The sequence below is a fragment of the Equus asinus genome, chromosome 3 (assembly GCF_041296235.1).
Source record: "Equus asinus isolate D_3611 breed Donkey chromosome 3, EquAss-T2T_v2, whole genome shotgun sequence".
Classification (NCBI taxonomy): Eukaryota; Metazoa; Chordata; class Mammalia; order Perissodactyla; family Equidae; genus Equus; species Equus asinus.
Window position 1 is genome coordinate 81,990,643 of NC_091792.1, and position 18,269 is coordinate 82,008,911.

Sequence of the window (18,269 nt, forward strand, 5' to 3'; positions counted from 1 at the left end):
GGGCTGTGACCATTGAGATTTTTTTAAGTTCCCCGGGTCTAATGTCTAATGTCCAGCAAAGATCTAGTTCAAACCCCTCAGCTTGAACACTGAAACAATTGAAGCCAAAAGAGGCTTTGACAGCAGGTTGGACATAGTCTGAGCAGCTCCTGAAAGCAGACAAGGCATAGCACTTTCCACAGCTTAGGAGCTCTCCAACAATCATTACTTGATCCATTTTTGCATTTTCTGAAAACACAGGTCACCCAGGGCTCCACCTGTGCCGTGTTTGGCCTTGGAGGAGTGGGCCTGTCCGTTATCATGGGCTGTAAAGCAGCTGGAGCGGCCAGGATCATTGGGGTGGACATCAACAAAGACAAGTTTGCAAAGGCCAAAGAAGTGGGTGCCACTGAGTGTGTCAACCCTCAGGACTACAAGAAACCCATCCAGGAGGTGCTGACAGAAATGAGCAATGGAGGTGTGGATTTTTCCTTTGAAGTCATTGGTCGGCTCGACACTATGGTATGTACTGCAGAATGCCCTGAGTTCGGCTTCTGCGTTCTGGAGGATGCTTTCAGGCCGCAGAAGAGAAACATTCTATACAAGGAACATTTTTAAAGCTATGAGTGGTGATTTTCCAGCTCCTGTTTGTTATCTGATTGCTTAATTTATCATCACGAGAAATCTTTCATTCCATCAGTTAAGCAAAACTGTTATGACTAATCTTTTCCCTTAGTAGAGGGAGGAGGTTTGTTTATTGAGCCGTTACAAATTTATCTTGTTAATCTTTAGTTAAAAAATTCAAACTCAAATATATACGATATAAATTCTGTTCTCAAGTTGGCACGTTTGATTTTTCCCCATTTTCTGAACAATAATTGTTTAACAATTTTTCTGTTTTAATGAATTCTGATTTTTCCCACATATCGTACTTTGGCCACTGAAAATAGTGAGCAATTTCACGCTTTGAATCATTTTATGAACAGAAAATATGTGCTATTTTACCACAGCAGACTGCGCAGTGGTTCCTAGCGAGCACCCAAACCCGGGTGTTGCACTGAATGCTTTAAAAAGTCAGCAGAGTTTTGCACTGAAAATCTTTGAGATAGCTATCTCCTAGCATTGTTTCCAAATTCCATGGATAATACATGTAACATTCTTAGCACAGTGCCACCTGTCAAGTGGTCAGCGCTTAACAAATGTCAGTGGGTGTTATCAATATGAAACACTGTTCCCAGTCTTGCAGTGCTTACAGAAGCTTTGGAATATACATGATATTACTTTCAAATAATTACAAATATCATCAATTGCAAGAGGGAAAACATTTCCAACTGTATTCCACTTAATCAGAAGTCTCTAGAATCCTACTGAAAAAAGTCCCCAGAGACCAGCAAGTCCCTCTTTTGCGGTTCTCCAGCAAATCCCAGCTGTGTCGGTGAGAAACAGGAAGAGTGAAGCTCTTTGCGGTCTTGAGCTGGGACGATATGCCGTGGGTGGCTGAGGTTCCAAGAGAACCCAACTTTTCCCAGGCTGTATCTTTCCTCCTTATGCCCTTTTGCTGTGGTTTCCCCTGCATTTTCTGACGTGGAATTGGATTGTTACTTTATTTGAAGACGCCAGTGTCCAATGCCACATGTCCTGAGGTGATCTGGTCTTCCACATCTCATACTTCAAAATCAAAGGACAGATCACTGCATCTTGCTAGGGCATCCTAAACAATTTTCTTATGATGGACATGTGTAAAAACATGACTGGAGGAGGAGGGCTTTCTTTCAACATTCCAGAGTAAGAGGTATGGTTTAAAGTAAAACCAATGAACATTTTGGGGAGGTAAAAGCACATTTAAAACCTGTCAGTTTTAGGCCAACAACTATATGGAAAAGGTGCTCGACATGGCTCGTCGTTAGGGAAATGAAAGTCAAAGTCACAAGACACCACCTCACATCTTTTAGAATGGCTGTTATCAAAAAGGCAAGAGATAATAAGTGTTGGGGAGGCGGTGGAGGAAAGGGAACTTTTGTGCACTCTTGACGGGAATGTAAATCAGTACAGTGATTATGAAAAGCAGCATAGAAGTTCCTCAAAAAATATAAAATGCAGCCACCAGATGATCCAGCCATCCCGCTTCTGGGTGGATAAGCAATGAACATAAAATCACTTTCTCAGAGCGATATCTGCACCGCACATTCATTGCCGCATTATTCACAAGGGCCAAGACGTGGAGTCAATAAATGTGCACTGGCAGATGAATGGATAAGGAATTGTGGTGTAGATAGACAGATAGGTAGATAGATAAACAATTTATTCAGCCATAAAAAAGAAGAAAATCCTGCCATTTGCAACAACATGGGTGAATCTGGAGGACATATGTGAAGCGAAATAATCCCCATGCAGAAACACAAGCACTGTGCGACATCACTTATATGTGGAATCTAAAACAGAAACTCTTAGAACCATTGAGTAGAATGGTGGTTGCCAGGGGCTGGGGAGCAGGGGTAATGGGTGGATGTTGGTCAAAAGGAACAAACTTTCAGTTATAAGATGAGCAAGTTCTGGGGATCTAACGTAGAGCGTGGTGAGTACAGTTACTAATACTGTATTGTACACTTGAAATTTGCTAAGAGAAGAGATCTTGTGTTTTCACCACACACACAGGCACAAATGGTAACTATGTGAGGTGATGGTGTGTTAATTAACTTGACCGTGGTAATCATTTCACCCTGCATATGTATATGAAATTGTCACGTTGTACAACCTAAAACAATTGCATTGTACAACCGGAATATATACAATTGTTATTTCTCAACCATACCTCAAAAAGGTGGAAAAAAATAAAATACATAAATCAGAAAAACATGTACGTTTTAGCAATGGATGGTAGAAAGGGGATGCGTTAAAAAAGGAGACCATCAAATGGACAAGAAACAAATTTTGATGATGTAATTGACCTTATATCTTGTTCACCATCAAAGTACCTGCTTCAGGGGCCTGCCTGTGGTGTAGTAGTTAAGTTCACGCTCCACTTCGGCAGCCCGGGGTTGTCGGGTTCGGATCCTGGGCGCGTACCTACACACACTTATCAAGCCATGCAGTGGCAGGTGTGCCACTCATAAAATAGGGAAAGATGGGCCTGGATGTTAGTTCAGGGCCAATCTTCCTCAGCAAATAGAGAAGAGTGGCAACAGATGTTAGCTCAGGACTAATCTTTCACCCCCTACCCCCCAAAAGAACCTGCTTCAAAGTACTGAGTTCAAAATATCTACTTAATAAATAAATGAAAAGTGAGTTAACCAACTGAAATTGCTTGACGGTCATGTGATGATAAACGTTAGCTTTATTTGAGCAATCAGTTTTTATGTGTATGTTTGTAATGATTTTTGCCTCTTTATTACTTTATAAGAAAGAATTAAGGTCACACAAATTCATTCATCCACTGTCCTATTCAAGAAATATTCTCTGGGCGTTTTCTAAAGCCACAGCTAGTGGCTTTAAGAAATCATGAAAAACCGAGGAACAAGAGATGCAATCTCTTCCCTCCACACACTCACGATCTAGCAAAATCAATATTGCGTGATACTGTGCATCATGAGTGGGGGTTACCAGAGAATCCAATTTGATGGTGCGATGGATTGATTTTATTCCAGGTGGCTGCCTTGTCATGCTGTCAAGAAGCATATGGTGTGAGCGTCATCGTAGGAGTACCTCCTGATTCCCAAAATCTCTCTATGAATCCCATGTTGCTACTGAGTGGACGTACCTGGAAAGGAGCTATTTTTGGTGGTATGTTGTTAAGCTAGAGGGCCAAATTCTTATTAACCTCAGGACTTCTTCCCTTTTACAAGTGGCAAGGCCAGTTTTTAAAAAGTATCCTGGTTAAAAGCAAATTTAAATTCCTTTGTATCTCTAGGCTCCAAATCAACTAGATATAGAACTAATGCACGCAGAAGGTCCCGACATAGACTTTTCTGGTGTCCCCATGAACTAAGTAGGTGCTTTGAGCACCTCTTTCTATACTCGAGACTGCGCAGGGCACTGGAATACCTAGTAGACCCAGGAACCCATAGCAATAATTCATGTCTGCATTCATCGCCCACATTTAGACAATTGCTAAATTTGCTCCTTCACTGTGGGAGTGCCCGTCTGTACCATAATTTCTCTCTGAGAGAACTGACAACCAGGACCCGATCTAAACAAAGGCCAGACCACTGCGAAAGGATATTGACGCACACTCTCCTATGACGTTCAGGAGAGTGGTTTGTGGAATGCCGCACTTTTCATAAACTTTCATTTACATTCTTTTTGGAAAGTCTCCTCTCCAATTCTCCTCTTACCCCTGGCTGAAGCCAACAACTATGTCACTTTATTTTCAGGTTTTAAGAGTAAAGATTCTGTCCCCAAACTTGTGGCCGATTTTATGGCTAAAAAGTTTGCACTGGATCCTTTAATCACCCATGTTTTACCTTTTGAAAAAATAAATGAAGGATTTGACCTGCTTCGCTCTGGAAAGAGGTAGGTTTTAAGTTGCTTTTTATGGTGGGTTTTGACCAAGAGAGAAAAAAAGATGGAAGGATGAGAAAAACAGAGTGCCTTGGTTTTCCATTACCAGTTCAATCTTTGCATGTAGAACATTTAGGACTATATGGTGAGAAGCCAAGAACAGTTGCTTTGCATTTCCTGTTCTGCTGAAGCCAAATTATGTTGGTTACAGCAAATCTAAACGATCAGAGCCACTCAGCCTTTTTCACAAGAAAACACTCACCCTGGGCAAGGAAAAAGAATCAGAGACTCATGGTCATAATTATAACCAGGAGTGATGGCAGCCTCTGCCTGGCCACCAGAAAGGTTGACCATTAATGGCTATAAATTTAAATTCTATTCAGGACATCCCAAAAATTCACTATGGGAGTAAGTGGAGCTACAATGGGATTGCTTTTTATACAGATACCACAATTTTTTCAGAAAAAAATCACAGTCTGTTGTTAATTCTTCTTTCCATTTACAAAGAATTTTTCGCAAATAAAAATTAGTATATGGGGGGCTGGCCCGGTGGTGTAGTGGTTAAGTCTGCACGCTCTGCTTCAGCGGTCTGGGGTTCGCATCTTTGGATCCTGGGCACGAACCTACACACTGCTCATCATCCATGCTGTGGCAGCATCCCACATAGGAAAGAGAGGAAGATTGGCACAGATGCAAGCTCAGGGACAATCCTCCTCACGAAAAAAACACAAAAAAATTACTCTAGAGAGGAAGGGTACAAAATGCTATTTTAAATGTTGAAGTCTTTTCTTCAAAGCTTCGGAAATTAAGCTGATTCCAATTCCTACCTGTGACATTTAACTTTTACAGCCACTTAAAAGGAAGGATTGTGTCACCTGTGTTAACATACAAGGCAGAACTAGCAAAAGGCAGTTCTATCTAACTCCACCTTCTCATTTCAGAGTCCCTGCTTTTCCGCTGCCTCACACTTCTTCTCGTGAGGTTTTCAACGTTAAACAGCATTTCTTAAGCAGCCACACACATAACACATTACACTAGATGCTTAGTGTGATGAATATGATTGAGGAAGGAAAGAAACTAGGATCCAAAGAGCACTGGCTTCCATCCTTTCTGGAAAGCAATTTGGTAATTTGTATTAGAAACCTTAAAAAAACTTAGATCCTTTGTCCCAGAGTTCCATTTATGGGACTCTATTCTACTGAAGTAGTCAGAAATGCAAACACGCATCGATTTAAGTATGTTCCTCTATCATCTATAATATCAAAAGTTGGAAACATCCTGAAAGCGTGACATGAAGGAGATGCTTAAATAAGTTCCAGCCTTGTACTAGAAATCAATGAAGTCATCAAAAAGAAACGCTTTCATAAAAGTGGGAAAGTCTCATGATGTAAGTTTAGGTTATAGAATAGAGAAAATAAACATATGTACAGTATGATACCAAGTTTTCAACAATAGCACTAAAAATTTACATGTGTCTAGAAAAAAGTTGACCAAAATTCAAGAAAATATTAACACTGATTATCTCCAGGTTGTGGGATTACAGGTTACTGTTACTTTCTTCTTTACACTGTCCTGGAGTTTCTAAGTTATGTACATATATTTCTCCTGTCATATGTCTGTATATACAGACATATAATTTCTTAAAGACACAAAGACCTTCATTTTATAAAAGTATTTTTCCATCAGAAGATGGTTTTTGGAAAGGACATTGGTTCTAGTGTAAATGTTACATGTCTGATCTGCCCAAGAATGAAGCCTCTCTGAATACAAATCAACTTTATCATCTACTTCTAAGAATCTGAAACATTTCTTCGTCAAAGCTCTATTAAACCTCCAACATAGCTTAACTTTGTTACGTTATCGGTTCCTTCAAGCAAATGACCTCTCATCTTGTAGTTTGTACAACTTTGTATTTGGTTTAAACCCCAGCATCCCACACTAGACGTGTGACCTACAGCGAGTTACAAAGCTCTCTAGGTCTCAGTATTTGTAATCTTAAAGGTGGAAATCATATTAGAACCTGCCTCATGGTATTGCTGTTTGAGGTTTAAAAGACATAATGCATGAAAAGCATCTGCAGAGTGTGTGAAAGACAGCAAGAACTGCTTCCATACCATCACCCATTGTAGTTTTGTATTCAATATTATGTCAGGCGTGTAGGTGCTCAATAATGATTTTTTGAGGATGCTACTATATAAAGAAGCCTAAATGGCCATCAAATTCACGATGTTTTTCTTGAGCTTAGGGTTGGGGAAAACACATGCAAGAGCCAGGACAAGATGAACTGCCCTTTTACTTGACTCAACTTGGGTGCAAAGGCATGGGAAAGGAGTGGAGGGAACAGACACTTTTTCACTGAGACATGTCAAGTGCTCTCGGACTCTCACACAGAAGACTGAATGATCTAAACGTTAAAGCCATTGACATCTTTTATTTCCTGTTTCAGTATCCGTACCATCCTGACGTTTTGAGACCATACAAATGTCTGCACTTGTAGCCGTCTTCTGGCTCCTCTATCCTCTGGATCATCAGCCAAACAACATCAATAATTCTGTTCCTCAAAGATGCTATTAATAGTTACCGCTGGGAGCTTTCTAAAAGAAACAAAAATTGATGTGAAGTCACTTTTCAAGCAAACGTTTAAAATCCAAGTGAGAGCTAGAGAAACCATCAGCTGGGTAACTGAGTCCACAAACTTTCCTTCTTAATCATTCTCCTCACGTTGAATCCTGTCACCTTTCCCGTTGAGGGAAGGCACTTCTTTTGACTTCTTGCACGATTTGTGTCTTGGGCACCCTTAGTACTGAAGCCCGGGGTGGGGGTCCTCATGATACTTGCCCCTCAGCATACACGTGATGGGCTATTGTGCTCTAAGCCTTCTCCTTCCACATGCATTTCCACTGTCTGTATTTGCCTTTTGATGAAGGTACCAAAGCCGTACAGTAAAATACAGACTGTGAAAAGATACACTCAGATTAATAAGTGGAGCAGGTCTAGAACTTCTAAAGGCAGGGAATTTCTTAGGAAAATGTCATACATTTTTATAAGGTGGAGGGAAGTGTCTTTATCGCTTTTATACTGTTGGCAGTGGATATATGATCGTTCTTTTAAATAAAAGCAGTTTCATGCGACGTCGTATTAAATTTGAAAAGGGCCGTATTAAAAACTCCGTAATTTTTATTCATGGAAGTGCTTTATTGGTTAAACAATCTTAATTATTACAATTAACTGAAAATGAGTCTTAAGGTAATTAAAAAGCAATGTGATGGCCTTAAATGTAGGGATAGGAATGAAGCAGCTATGGACACAGCCTGTAAAATGGGTAACCAAGAAATGGCACAAATGTCCAAAGCAATATACTTTCCAAATAGAGGCATGTGCATTTACAGATGTACACTTTTTCAAAAATTATCTTCAATCTAGAACTTTTCTATGAGCTACCGTGTCTTAAATCAAGTCGATAACTCTGGAATTGGTTTAATTCTTGGATGTGTGAGAGCCTATGGTACCCATTTGTTAGTGCTCTCCCATTCTCAGGGGAAGATTTGCATTTTGAGCTTTGTCTCTAAATACGTAACGAAAGCTTGCTGCTTTAAGGAGTTTTAGCTCTCTCTAAAAGGGTTCCTTCTATGTCTACGATTTGTTGGATGCTGTGGGAAGGAGTGCAGACTTAGAGCAAGTGAGCTACCACTTCCTTGTGACCTTCAGTAAGTTACTCAACCTCTCTGAGCCGACGCCATCCTTTGTTTTAAAGATTGCTCTACGAACCCATTACAGGTTCACGGAGATTAGACGAGATGATGCTACTGAAACGGCGCTGTCAACTTTGAAGTGCCCTGTAAATGTAGGGAATAGTTTGATTGTTTTTTCAAAAGTGCTGAAGGAGATATTTAGGATCAAAGCAGCTTTCAGAATGCCCCTAAGATAACATCTTGGGACTCTCTGGGTCCCCCGTTGCTGGGTGCTCCGATGTTTATATATTGGTGCCGATGGTGTGAGATCCAGAGGAAAAAGAGATGGTCCTAAATGCCCACATCACATTAGCGGGCATATAATCCTGCAGGTTGTGCAGAGGCCTGCATCCAGCTCCAACCCTCCTTCCTCTCGGGTTGTGGGGAGTAGGCTGACAGCAGGTTGGAGGTGGGCTTGTCGGTGCCCTCACAGAGGGGCACAGTCCTCCAGGGCTGTGTGGGGAGGTGGGGTGGATGCCTCTGACCCAGCGCTGGCGCTCTGTTTACATTGACACTGACGGAGAAGGAGGCAGGTTGAAATCAAAGAAGAAAAACGGAATCACAGAGTGGCTGGTATTTTGTTAGCCCTGTAATGGTGTACATGGCCAGGGCGTCCTGCTGGCCTGCAGCAATGAAAATTTTGACTCTAGAACAAGAATTTCCATATTTGCTGGTCTCCTTAAAACAATGTAGCTGTGAATGTTTGCAGCTTGCACTCACTTTTAGCCAGCTCTGAGAAGCTTAGTCGAAACAAGGAACATTTTCAAAGTTTGAAGGGAATTTCACGTTGATGGTTTAAGTGATAGCTCTGATACAACAGCTTAGCCCCTCCGGAAATAGGACATGAACAACAAGAAGTGATGTAAGTGAACTCTGAATTCACCCTTTGCTGCTTTACAGATCACACAAGCAGCCCTTGGATTAGGAAGAAAGCCATTTTGACAGAATTATTAGGAAATGACTCAGAAGTTGAAGTAGAGTGAGAGCAAACCTATATTTGACAGTTTCATCCTTAGAAACTGACTACCTAATTCTCTTAGCAAATGATCATTGCACAAATAACTGCTGTTAAGTATTGTCTGAAAATGTTAAAGCAACAATTTTACTGAAGTACATTAAACACTATTTGTCAAATACCTAGCAATATTCAGGAAATGGGCCATTGCATAAGAAGAGCAGTTAAAATCAGTGGGGCCAGAATAAAAGCAGAATGGGAGCACTATACTGGGGGCCACACGCTCTTTCGATGCGACTGAGGGTCAGGAGCGTGGACCTGGAGTTAGGTTTTGTGTTTCGGGAAGACAGTGATCCAGTTTCATTCTTTTGCACGTATCTGTCCAGTTTTCCCAACACCATTTATTGAAGGGACTGTTCTTCCCCCATTGCATATTTTTGGCTTCTTTGTCATAAATTAATTGATTGTATATGCATGGGTTTATTTCTGGGCTCTCTATTCTGTTCCATTGTTGTCTGTGTCTGTTTTTATGCTAATACCATCCTGTTTTAGTTACTGTAGCTTTCTAATATAGCTTGAAATCAGGGAGTGTGAGGCTTCCAACTTCGTTCTTCTTTCTCAAGATTTCTTTGGCTATTTGGGGTCTTTTGTGATTCCATACAAATTTTAGAATTGGTTCTATTTCTGTGACAAATTTCATTGGAACTTTGATAAAAATTGCATTGCATCTCTAGATTGCTTTGGGTAGTATGGACATTTTAACAATATTAATTCTTCCAATCTATGAGCGTGGAATATCTTACCATTTATTTGTGCCTTCATTTTCTTTCATTGATGACTTATACTTTTCAGCGTTTAGGTCTTTCACTTATTTGGTTAAATTTATTCCTAGGTATTTTATTTTTTCTGATGCAATTGTAAATGGAGTTGTTTTCTTAATTTCTCTTTCTGATAGTTCATTATTAATGTATAGGAATGCAACAGATTGCTGTATATTGATTTTGTATCCTGAAGCTTTACTGAATTCATTTATTAGTTCTAACAGTTTTTTGGTGGAGTCTTTTGGGTTTTCTATATATACTATCATGTCATCTGCAAATAGTAACAGTTTTACTTCTTTCTTTCCAATTTGGATGCCTTTTATTTCTTTTTCCTGCCTAATTGCTCTGGCTAGGACTTCCAACACTATGTCAAATAAAAGTGGTAAGAGTGGGCCTCCTTATCTTATTCCTGATCTTAGCAGGAAAGATTTCAGGTTTTTACCATTGAGTGTGATGTTAGCTGTGAGCTTGTCATATATGGCCTTTATTATGTTGAGGTACATTCCCTCTATACCCATTTTCTTGAGAGTTTTCATCATAAGTTGATGTTGAAATTTGTCAAATGTTTTTTCTGCATTTATTGAGATGATCGTGTGATTTTTTTATTCTTTATGTTGTTAATGTGGCGTATCACACTGATTGACTTGCAGATGCTGAATCATCCTTGCATCCAGGAATAAATTTCACTTGATCTGGTTGTACGATCCTTGTAACGTATTGTCGAATTTGGTTTGCTAATATTTTGTTGAAGATTTTTGCATCTATGTTCAAGAGGAATATTGGCCTGCAATTTTCTTCTCTGGTAGTGTCCTTGTTTGGTTTTGGTATCAGGGAAATGTTGGCCTCAAAACACGCGTTTGGAAGTGTGCCCTCCTCTTCTGTTTTTTGAAAAAGTTGGAGAAGGATAGGTATCAGTTCTTCTTTGAGTGTTTGGTAGAATTCACCAGAGAAACCATCTGGTCCTGGACTTTCATTTGTAGGAAGGTTTTTAATTACTAATTCAATCTCCTTACTAGTAATTAGTCTTTCAGATTTTCTAGTTCTTCCTGGTTCAGTCTTGGAAGCTTGTATGTTTCTAGGAATTTATCCATTTCTTCTAGATTGTCCAATTTTTTGGCATACAATAGTTTGGAGTAGTCTCTTAGGATCCTTTTAATTTCTGGGCTATCAGTTGTAACCTCTCCTCTTTCATTTATGATTTTGTTTATTTGAGCCCTCTCTTGTTTTCTTGATGAGTCTAGCTAAAGGTTTGTCAACTGTGTTTATCTTTTTAAAGAACTAGCTGTTGGTTTCATTGATCTTTCCTGTTTTCTTTTTAGTCTCTATTTCATTTTGAACCCTAACTCAAGCCTTAGAAAATTAGAAGTGAAAGAAAAGCTAGAGTGAAGTAAATTCCATCACTAATGGAAGGAAATACTAAGGCATTTGGTTTTATCTTTCCAAACTCTTCAAACTATAATGAACAGCAGAAAAGATTTAGAGTTGTCAGCGGCCATTTATTTCACATTTGGATCCTTCCCCTTCTTCAGGGACATTCAAAGACTGAACAATGAAGAATATATTGTTTGGCTTTTGAGCGTGAGAGAGATTTGAGGCTCTCTGAGCTATTCATTCTTCCTCTCTCCAGTGGTCCTGAGGAGAAAGAAGGGAGTGAAGAAGAAAGGGGAGACGATAGCACTTACAGCCGAAAGTGATACCTAAAGGGAAGTTGTCAAAGCTTAACCTGAACCTTGCATTCTATGATTATGTTGATTGTTACCTGGAGCTAAATATTTATGCCTTAATGAAGGATAAAGAGGAGTTTGATAGAAGCAGATTTAGGGCACTGCTTCCCAGACAAATGGATCAGCATGAAAAAGCAGAATGTGTTTAGGGAATTATCAACATTTAGTATTGCAGTTAAGTGTCCACATTCTGCTTCAGCGGCCTGGCGTTTGGTGGTTCAGATCCCAGGTACGGACATGGCACTGCTTGGCATGCCATGCTGTGGTAGCATCCCACATATAAAGTAGAGGAAGATGGGCACAATGTTAGCTCAGGACCAGTCTTCCTTAGCAAAAAGAGGAGGATTGCCAGCAGATGTTAGCTCAGGGCTAATCTTCCTCAAAAAAAAAAAGAGAGAGAGAGAACAGAGCCTGTTTCAGGACACTGCCAAAGGGGAAGGAGCAGCTCAGATAAATGACCTATTCATAGGAAGTATAGGTGACTTGGTCCCAAGACTGAGGGAGTCCAGGGGGTGATGGGGTTTGGGGCAGGCCGCCCCAAGATGTGCCACTCTGGTATGTGGATTATTTCGAGCTGAGGACAACAAAGGCTCAGAAGACTCAGGGAGAACATTTTATCCTCCCCAAAACTGCCTAAAAGAATTTAACCTGGAAGGCGTGTTCCAGGAAGGAGCTAATACCCTAAGATAGTTGTAGGATAATGTAAAATAGGTGTGAGAGAAAGGCACCAACAGGCCCATTCTTGGCCCAGCAAAACTCGTTTAAGAAACCTTTGCATTCCTGTCTCCATGTAAATTGTCTTCCTCCCCTCTGAAATCCCAGACCACTACCCCCAACATCCTCCTTTGCCTTCAACTGAAGATAATATTTAAGGTGGCATCTTAAATATTAAGACGGCCACATTGCCGAGTTGCTCAGTCTTCCTGGGTTTCTCCCATGTATCACGTGATTAAACTTGTTGGATTTTCCTCCTGCTTTTCTGTCTCGTGTCGCTTTAATTCGCAGCCCAGCCAGAAGTACCCAGAGTGGGTAAAGCAACTGTCTTCCTCCCCTACAGGTGCAAGGGAGAAAGAGACAGAATTGAGGCTGATTCCAAAGTGTCTGTTATGACACCTGGGTGGGGACTTTTGACCCCTTCACCAGTTTGGGATCAACGAACTGATCAGGTATCTGTGGTGAAGATCGTTAAGTTTAATATTGGATTTGACAAATGTGGAGTGCTTCTGAGATCTTCAGATGGAGTTGTCTATACACGTCTGCAGCTGAGAATCAAGTTCTGAGATACATGTACAGATTTGGGGTTGATTCCCATTTTAATAATTCCTCGCCATAAAAGTCCTCCTTCCCTAGCATTGAATTCTCCCACAGCCCCCCCCCCCCCAAAAGAATTACAAGACGCAAAAGTGTGATTTAAGCTCTGCCGATCAAAAACACTCTTCAGAGCCCATGCTGGAGAACTGCATTTGGTGAACAGAGGCAGGGTATGGAGCATCCATTCTGCTGGTGCCGATTACAGCAAGGGCGGAAAGGCCCTGGAGAGGGAGTCAGGAGCTGTCCTGGCAGCTCCCTGATCAATACAAGGGCACAGCTTCCTTGGAAAGCCAGGTTCTGACATTTTTGGAAGCTCAGTCGAGAGTCTGCTTGCTCTACCATCTCAGTGATTCTGTGAGCTACATACCTCCTTCAAGAATCCCTTCTGGGTAAACGAGCTTAAGTGGACTCTGTTGTCTATAACAATGAACACTTTGACAAGAATGGGGTGTTAGCTGAATCCATGGGCATAGATAATATTGCCCAGGGAAAGAGAGTAAGACATTAGGGGAATAAATAGAAGGAGAAATGCAAGGAGCATTTCAGTCAGGGTGAAAGTATCAGCCAAGGGCCAGAAGTGTTTGCACTAATACCTGCGGCACCATGAGTAAATCAGTTGACTGAGAACTCGGAGATATGACTGCCCTGAAGAGAGAAGACAGCCTATGGAGAGACCCTCAGTGCCAGGCTCCTTTCCTACAGAAAGGAGCCAATGAAGGTTTAGCAAATGTGCCAAGCTGGAAAATTAAGGTAACTGTAGTAAGTAGAAGAGATTGAGGCTGGATAAGGAGACCGACTAGGAGAGAATTTCATTGAGTGCGGTAGATGAGGGGGAAATCACAGGAGATGGATGCAAAACACTGTAAAGGAAGGATCGTTGAGACTGGTTCGGAGAGACAAAAGCCAAAGATGACCATAAGTCTAGACATCAGGGGAGGGGTGGTGAAGAAGGATAATCTTCTTGACATATAGAGAGCAACAAAAAAGATGGGGGTATAGATTAAAAAACTGGGCCATCTATTAGAAAAATGAGTTTTTGAGGTGACAGGAGGCTTTTAAAGATGTGCAGTAAGGAGACGTGAGACTTGAGGTCCCAGATGGCACGAGAGATGAGGCAGTTTTTCCAGGTAAAGGTCATAGTAAAAATCATGAAAATAAAAATGAGAGCAGAGGACCACTGTTAGGATATATTCCCATCTTTGAAGTGAAAGAAGGAAGTTCTGGGGGAGGAGAGAGAAGGAGTAGCCAGAGGAGACAGGAAGATGACCAGGAGACCCTGGGTTAGGGAGGACCAAGAACTGAGGAAGACCTCCCTTTGACCTCTGAAAGTGGCAGTTCTGGAGAAGACAGGAGACCAGGAGGAGCAAGCAGCATAAACACTGAAGTGCAAGGGTTGAGCTGTCAGAAGAAACAGGCAAATGTGGGAAACGTTAACAAGGGAGACAAACAGACTAAAACAGCAGTAGCAACAGGCCCGAGAGGACGTTCCTTTTAGGGCTAAATGAACATGGCAGTGCAGTAGAGAAGAAACGAATGAAAGACTTTAAAGAATAACAGATTACATTGCCCCAGAAGACACGGGAGATGGATATAGCACACAAGAGACATAAAAGCCAGGAATGTGAACAAGGAGATTTTTGAGATAATGAAGCAAATCTTTTATATGGGATTAATCTTCCCCATAATTTACACATATGGAGAAGAGCTTTCCAAATTCCAAACATCCTAGAAGGGAACTTCCAAAATATGATGTGTGGCCTGGACATTGCCTGTAGCAGCTGTCTTATTAAATTTATCCTTCCCCCTCATGGAGCCACTGGATCTTAATAAGTGTAGGTGGAAATTTTGGACCGTGAGCTATTAACACAGCTAAATTAAAAAATAATAACTAAGATGATTGCTTATCACAGTAGTCACCAACCTACCGCACCTGCAACAACATGTTGCAGTTATACATCACACAATACTACGTCCTAGGGTAAGAGCACAAGATGTGGATCCTTTTGATGTCAGTGAGGATCACTTTCTGCTGCCCTGGACACAGCACCTTCGTTGTAAGCCTTCCTGAGGCTGGTACACATAACAAACATGAGTCCAGGATGGTACATGAATAGACTACCAAGTGGACAAGGGGATTCTGAGAGTCTGGATGCAGATTTCAGATGTGGGAAAAAGAGCTTACCTATCCATTTGGGCAACCCAGTTATAACATTTCAGTGCAACCCACTGATTAGTTGCCCAACAAATGGCTCATGGAGACCCTAGGAGAAGACTCACAATTTTTATTTGCCAGCTGAGCATCCATCTTTATGAATTCCTGAATACTGCCAATTTTTATAAAAAAGGGAGTGAGATATTTCACACGAAATAGACCAACTCCCAAGGAACGACTCTTTCTAATTCTGATTTGTATATACATTAAATCAATGAGGGTTCGGGGTTTAAAGGCACACGGCTTAAACAGTGTGCCCACTGGACCTACCATATCGGTGATGCTCTTTCTGTGAGGTCCATCAGTAAGTAAGTAAATTCAAAAGGACCATAGATAGCCTTCTTTCTCCTATACTGTTGGCATTTAAACTAAATCCATCAGGAAATGACCATGATTCAAAGGCAAGTAAGGAAAACAGTCACAACTCAAATTACTGGAATGCAGTGGAGTCAGATTATGTATGTTTACCTTACCCAAAAAATTGAAAAGCGAATTGTTCCCAACCTCATGACACCCTATACTCTTTCCTATCCGACGAATGTTACAAGCCTTTTGAGACCATTGGCAACGGGTGCCATCCATCCAGTTTCCTTATAGAAAGATTCAGGCAGTGCTTTCTCCTAGGATTATGGGGCCTCAGGATCCAGTGGTCAGTTCTCACCATCCTGCCAGATCTCCCTGCAGCCACTGCCCTGAGCGTGCTGCAGAAGATCAGCATTGATTCTCTCCCAAGTGCGAAAAGTGACCATATTAAAAACAAGGTGCTTTTTTATCATCTTTAGAAGATTATGCATTTATGCCAGTCATGTTACCATTGCTCAAAATATGTTAGGAATTCTTTTTAAGCATTGTGATAAGAGTCTGTGACATCTGAGTTTTAAAGTTCTCAGTAATAGTGCAAATGAATAAGAGCGTGGACTCTGCAGTCAAAAAACAGAAGAAGTTTGAATCTCAACAAGTAGGTTGGGTTCCAGCAACTCTCTAATTTAAAAACTAGCACATAGCTAGTACATATTAGCTAACCTCTGTTTTCTCATCTGTAAAATGGGGATAGTAAAAGTCCCTATCTACAACATTGTTGCTATGATTAAATGAGACGGTTCATGGAAATCACATGTTCTCGCCCCAGCAGTTCTTTGTCCCATGACGCATAATATCCATTGCTACACCAGCACACATTTTCAAACCACTTCCACCTTGCCGTCTCCCCCATAGGGCTTAGGAGAGCTATATACTCGCTTTCCCAGCCTTTCTTGCAGCTCAGAGTGGCCCTATGACATACTTCTTGCCAATAGAGACACAGCAAGGTTCTGATGGAGTCTTCTGGGATGAAGTTGGCCATTTTTGGCTGAAGGAAACAAGTAAGATTAGCACTATCCCTTTTTTCCTCCTTCCCCCTTTTGCCTGCCTTAAACGTAGTTGTCAAACCCGGAGTTGAGGCAGCCATCTTGGAACCAATGATAATAATCAGGGGAAAGGCTACGGTAATATCAGAAACACTGGCCTTGATGTCATCGTGCTGCTGAACACATTCAGGACAATGCCTGCCTCCAATTTCTGATTACTAGGAAGAAAATAACCCCTAGGTGTTTAGTCCACGCTGAGTCAGGTTTTGGGTTATTTGCCTTTGATCTATTTCCAGCCAATACACTTCTTAGGGGTGCGTTAGACTTCCTAACCCTCACACCAAAACTGGAGCTTGAGCTCCACTACCTAGCCTACTCCTCCTCCCTCACGTAAGCCTGCCAGACACGAAGTGCCATCCAAGGTCCTGCCACGGCACACTGCCTGCACATAGGAAGCTACTGTTAAATCATTGCTGTTATTATTACCATCAACAACGTGCGACGAGAAACAGAAAAGTGAGAACACAAACTGAGCTACTAAAATGTTTCTGTAAGAGACACCAGAGCTCCTTTATTGTAACAAGGGCTGCCCAACAATGAGAACATGGACATCACAAGATGTGGCAGTAAGAAATTTCTCTTCCTCTGACTCCTCAACAGATAGTTCCACAGCTTATATGTCAAGTGTTCACATGGTACTTTACGTAGAACTTTAATATTATGTTTAACTTAAGTTTAATATAATGTTTATTATGTTTAATATTATGCTGAATTATGTCTAATTTTTACTTAAATCTCTTACTACTAGATAACTTTTCAAGGGCTGTGTCTTATTGTGTCAAGACCTTGTTTTGTTAATTCCCCCGGTACCTACCGCACTGCAATACACATAGTCGGGGAGCAGTAAATGTTGATTTGCATCATGATCTTTTGCCAACGTAGACACTGCAATCAGCAATAAATAACATAAATGTGGAGTAGTCAAATTTCATCATGTCCATTACACTGAGACTAAAGTTTAAGCCCAGGAATGAGCCTTGTTGCTGCCCAGGTTGTGTATTTCCACTCAATTCTGTGGTTCTCCACACACCATTAAAGATAGGAGAATTCTTGCAAAGTAACCAAAAGTTTTTATTTCCTCTAAAACAGTTACCAAAAGGAATTACATTTCTTTCTAGTTTGCTAAGTGAAGAAAAAATGATTTTATTTTTTGGTATGAACTAGTCCACAACCTGGGCAACTGGAAAATTGAGAAACAAGGAAAAATGACCCATGAGACACAGAGTCTTCCAGCCGGTGCCAAATTAAACATTAACTGAGAAGTCAGCCATTGAGTCTGAAAGAAGTCACTTAATATATTCAATTATTTCTGACATTTGGGGGAGAGGAAATGTCTATAATAGACTTCCAACATCTGAGGATTTATAGCACTTTTGCAATACTTAGCTGTCATGAATATGTGATGTGCCTCACTTGCAGAAGGAGAAGTCTCTGCAACCCTCTGGGAGAGCAGGTGTCTCACAGCTCCCTCCACAGGCTGGGAAAGAGGAAGGGAGGGGAAAGGGCAGCACCCTCCCCTGGGACCAAACTCATGCCTCTGACAATTCCCCCTTCCCTTGCCTGGTCTTCTAGATACACTGGGGGAATTGAGGAACAGTTGCTATAGGGCCAACCATTAGTAATCGTTGGCGGG

The 18,269-nt window shown here is 41.1% G+C and overlaps 1 protein-coding gene across 2 annotated transcripts in view; it reads left to right on the plus strand.

The window, feature by feature from the left end:
* LOC106834449 (alcohol dehydrogenase E chain) overlaps positions 1-12,681 on the plus strand; it is a 38,075-nt gene extending 25,394 nt beyond the window's left edge. For both annotated transcript variants that reach the window (XM_070505320.1, XM_070505321.1), the window contains 4 exons: positions 241-501; positions 3,624-3,759; positions 4,350-4,488; positions 6,923-12,681. In XM_070505320.1, the coding sequence (XP_070361421.1) occupies positions 241-501; positions 3,624-3,759; positions 4,350-4,488; positions 6,923-6,947 (561 nt within the window). In that variant the 3' untranslated portion in view covers positions 6,948-12,681. The remainder of the gene's footprint in view (positions 1-240; positions 502-3,623; positions 3,760-4,349; positions 4,489-6,922) is intronic.
* Positions 12,682-18,269: the final 5,588 nt, after the last annotated feature.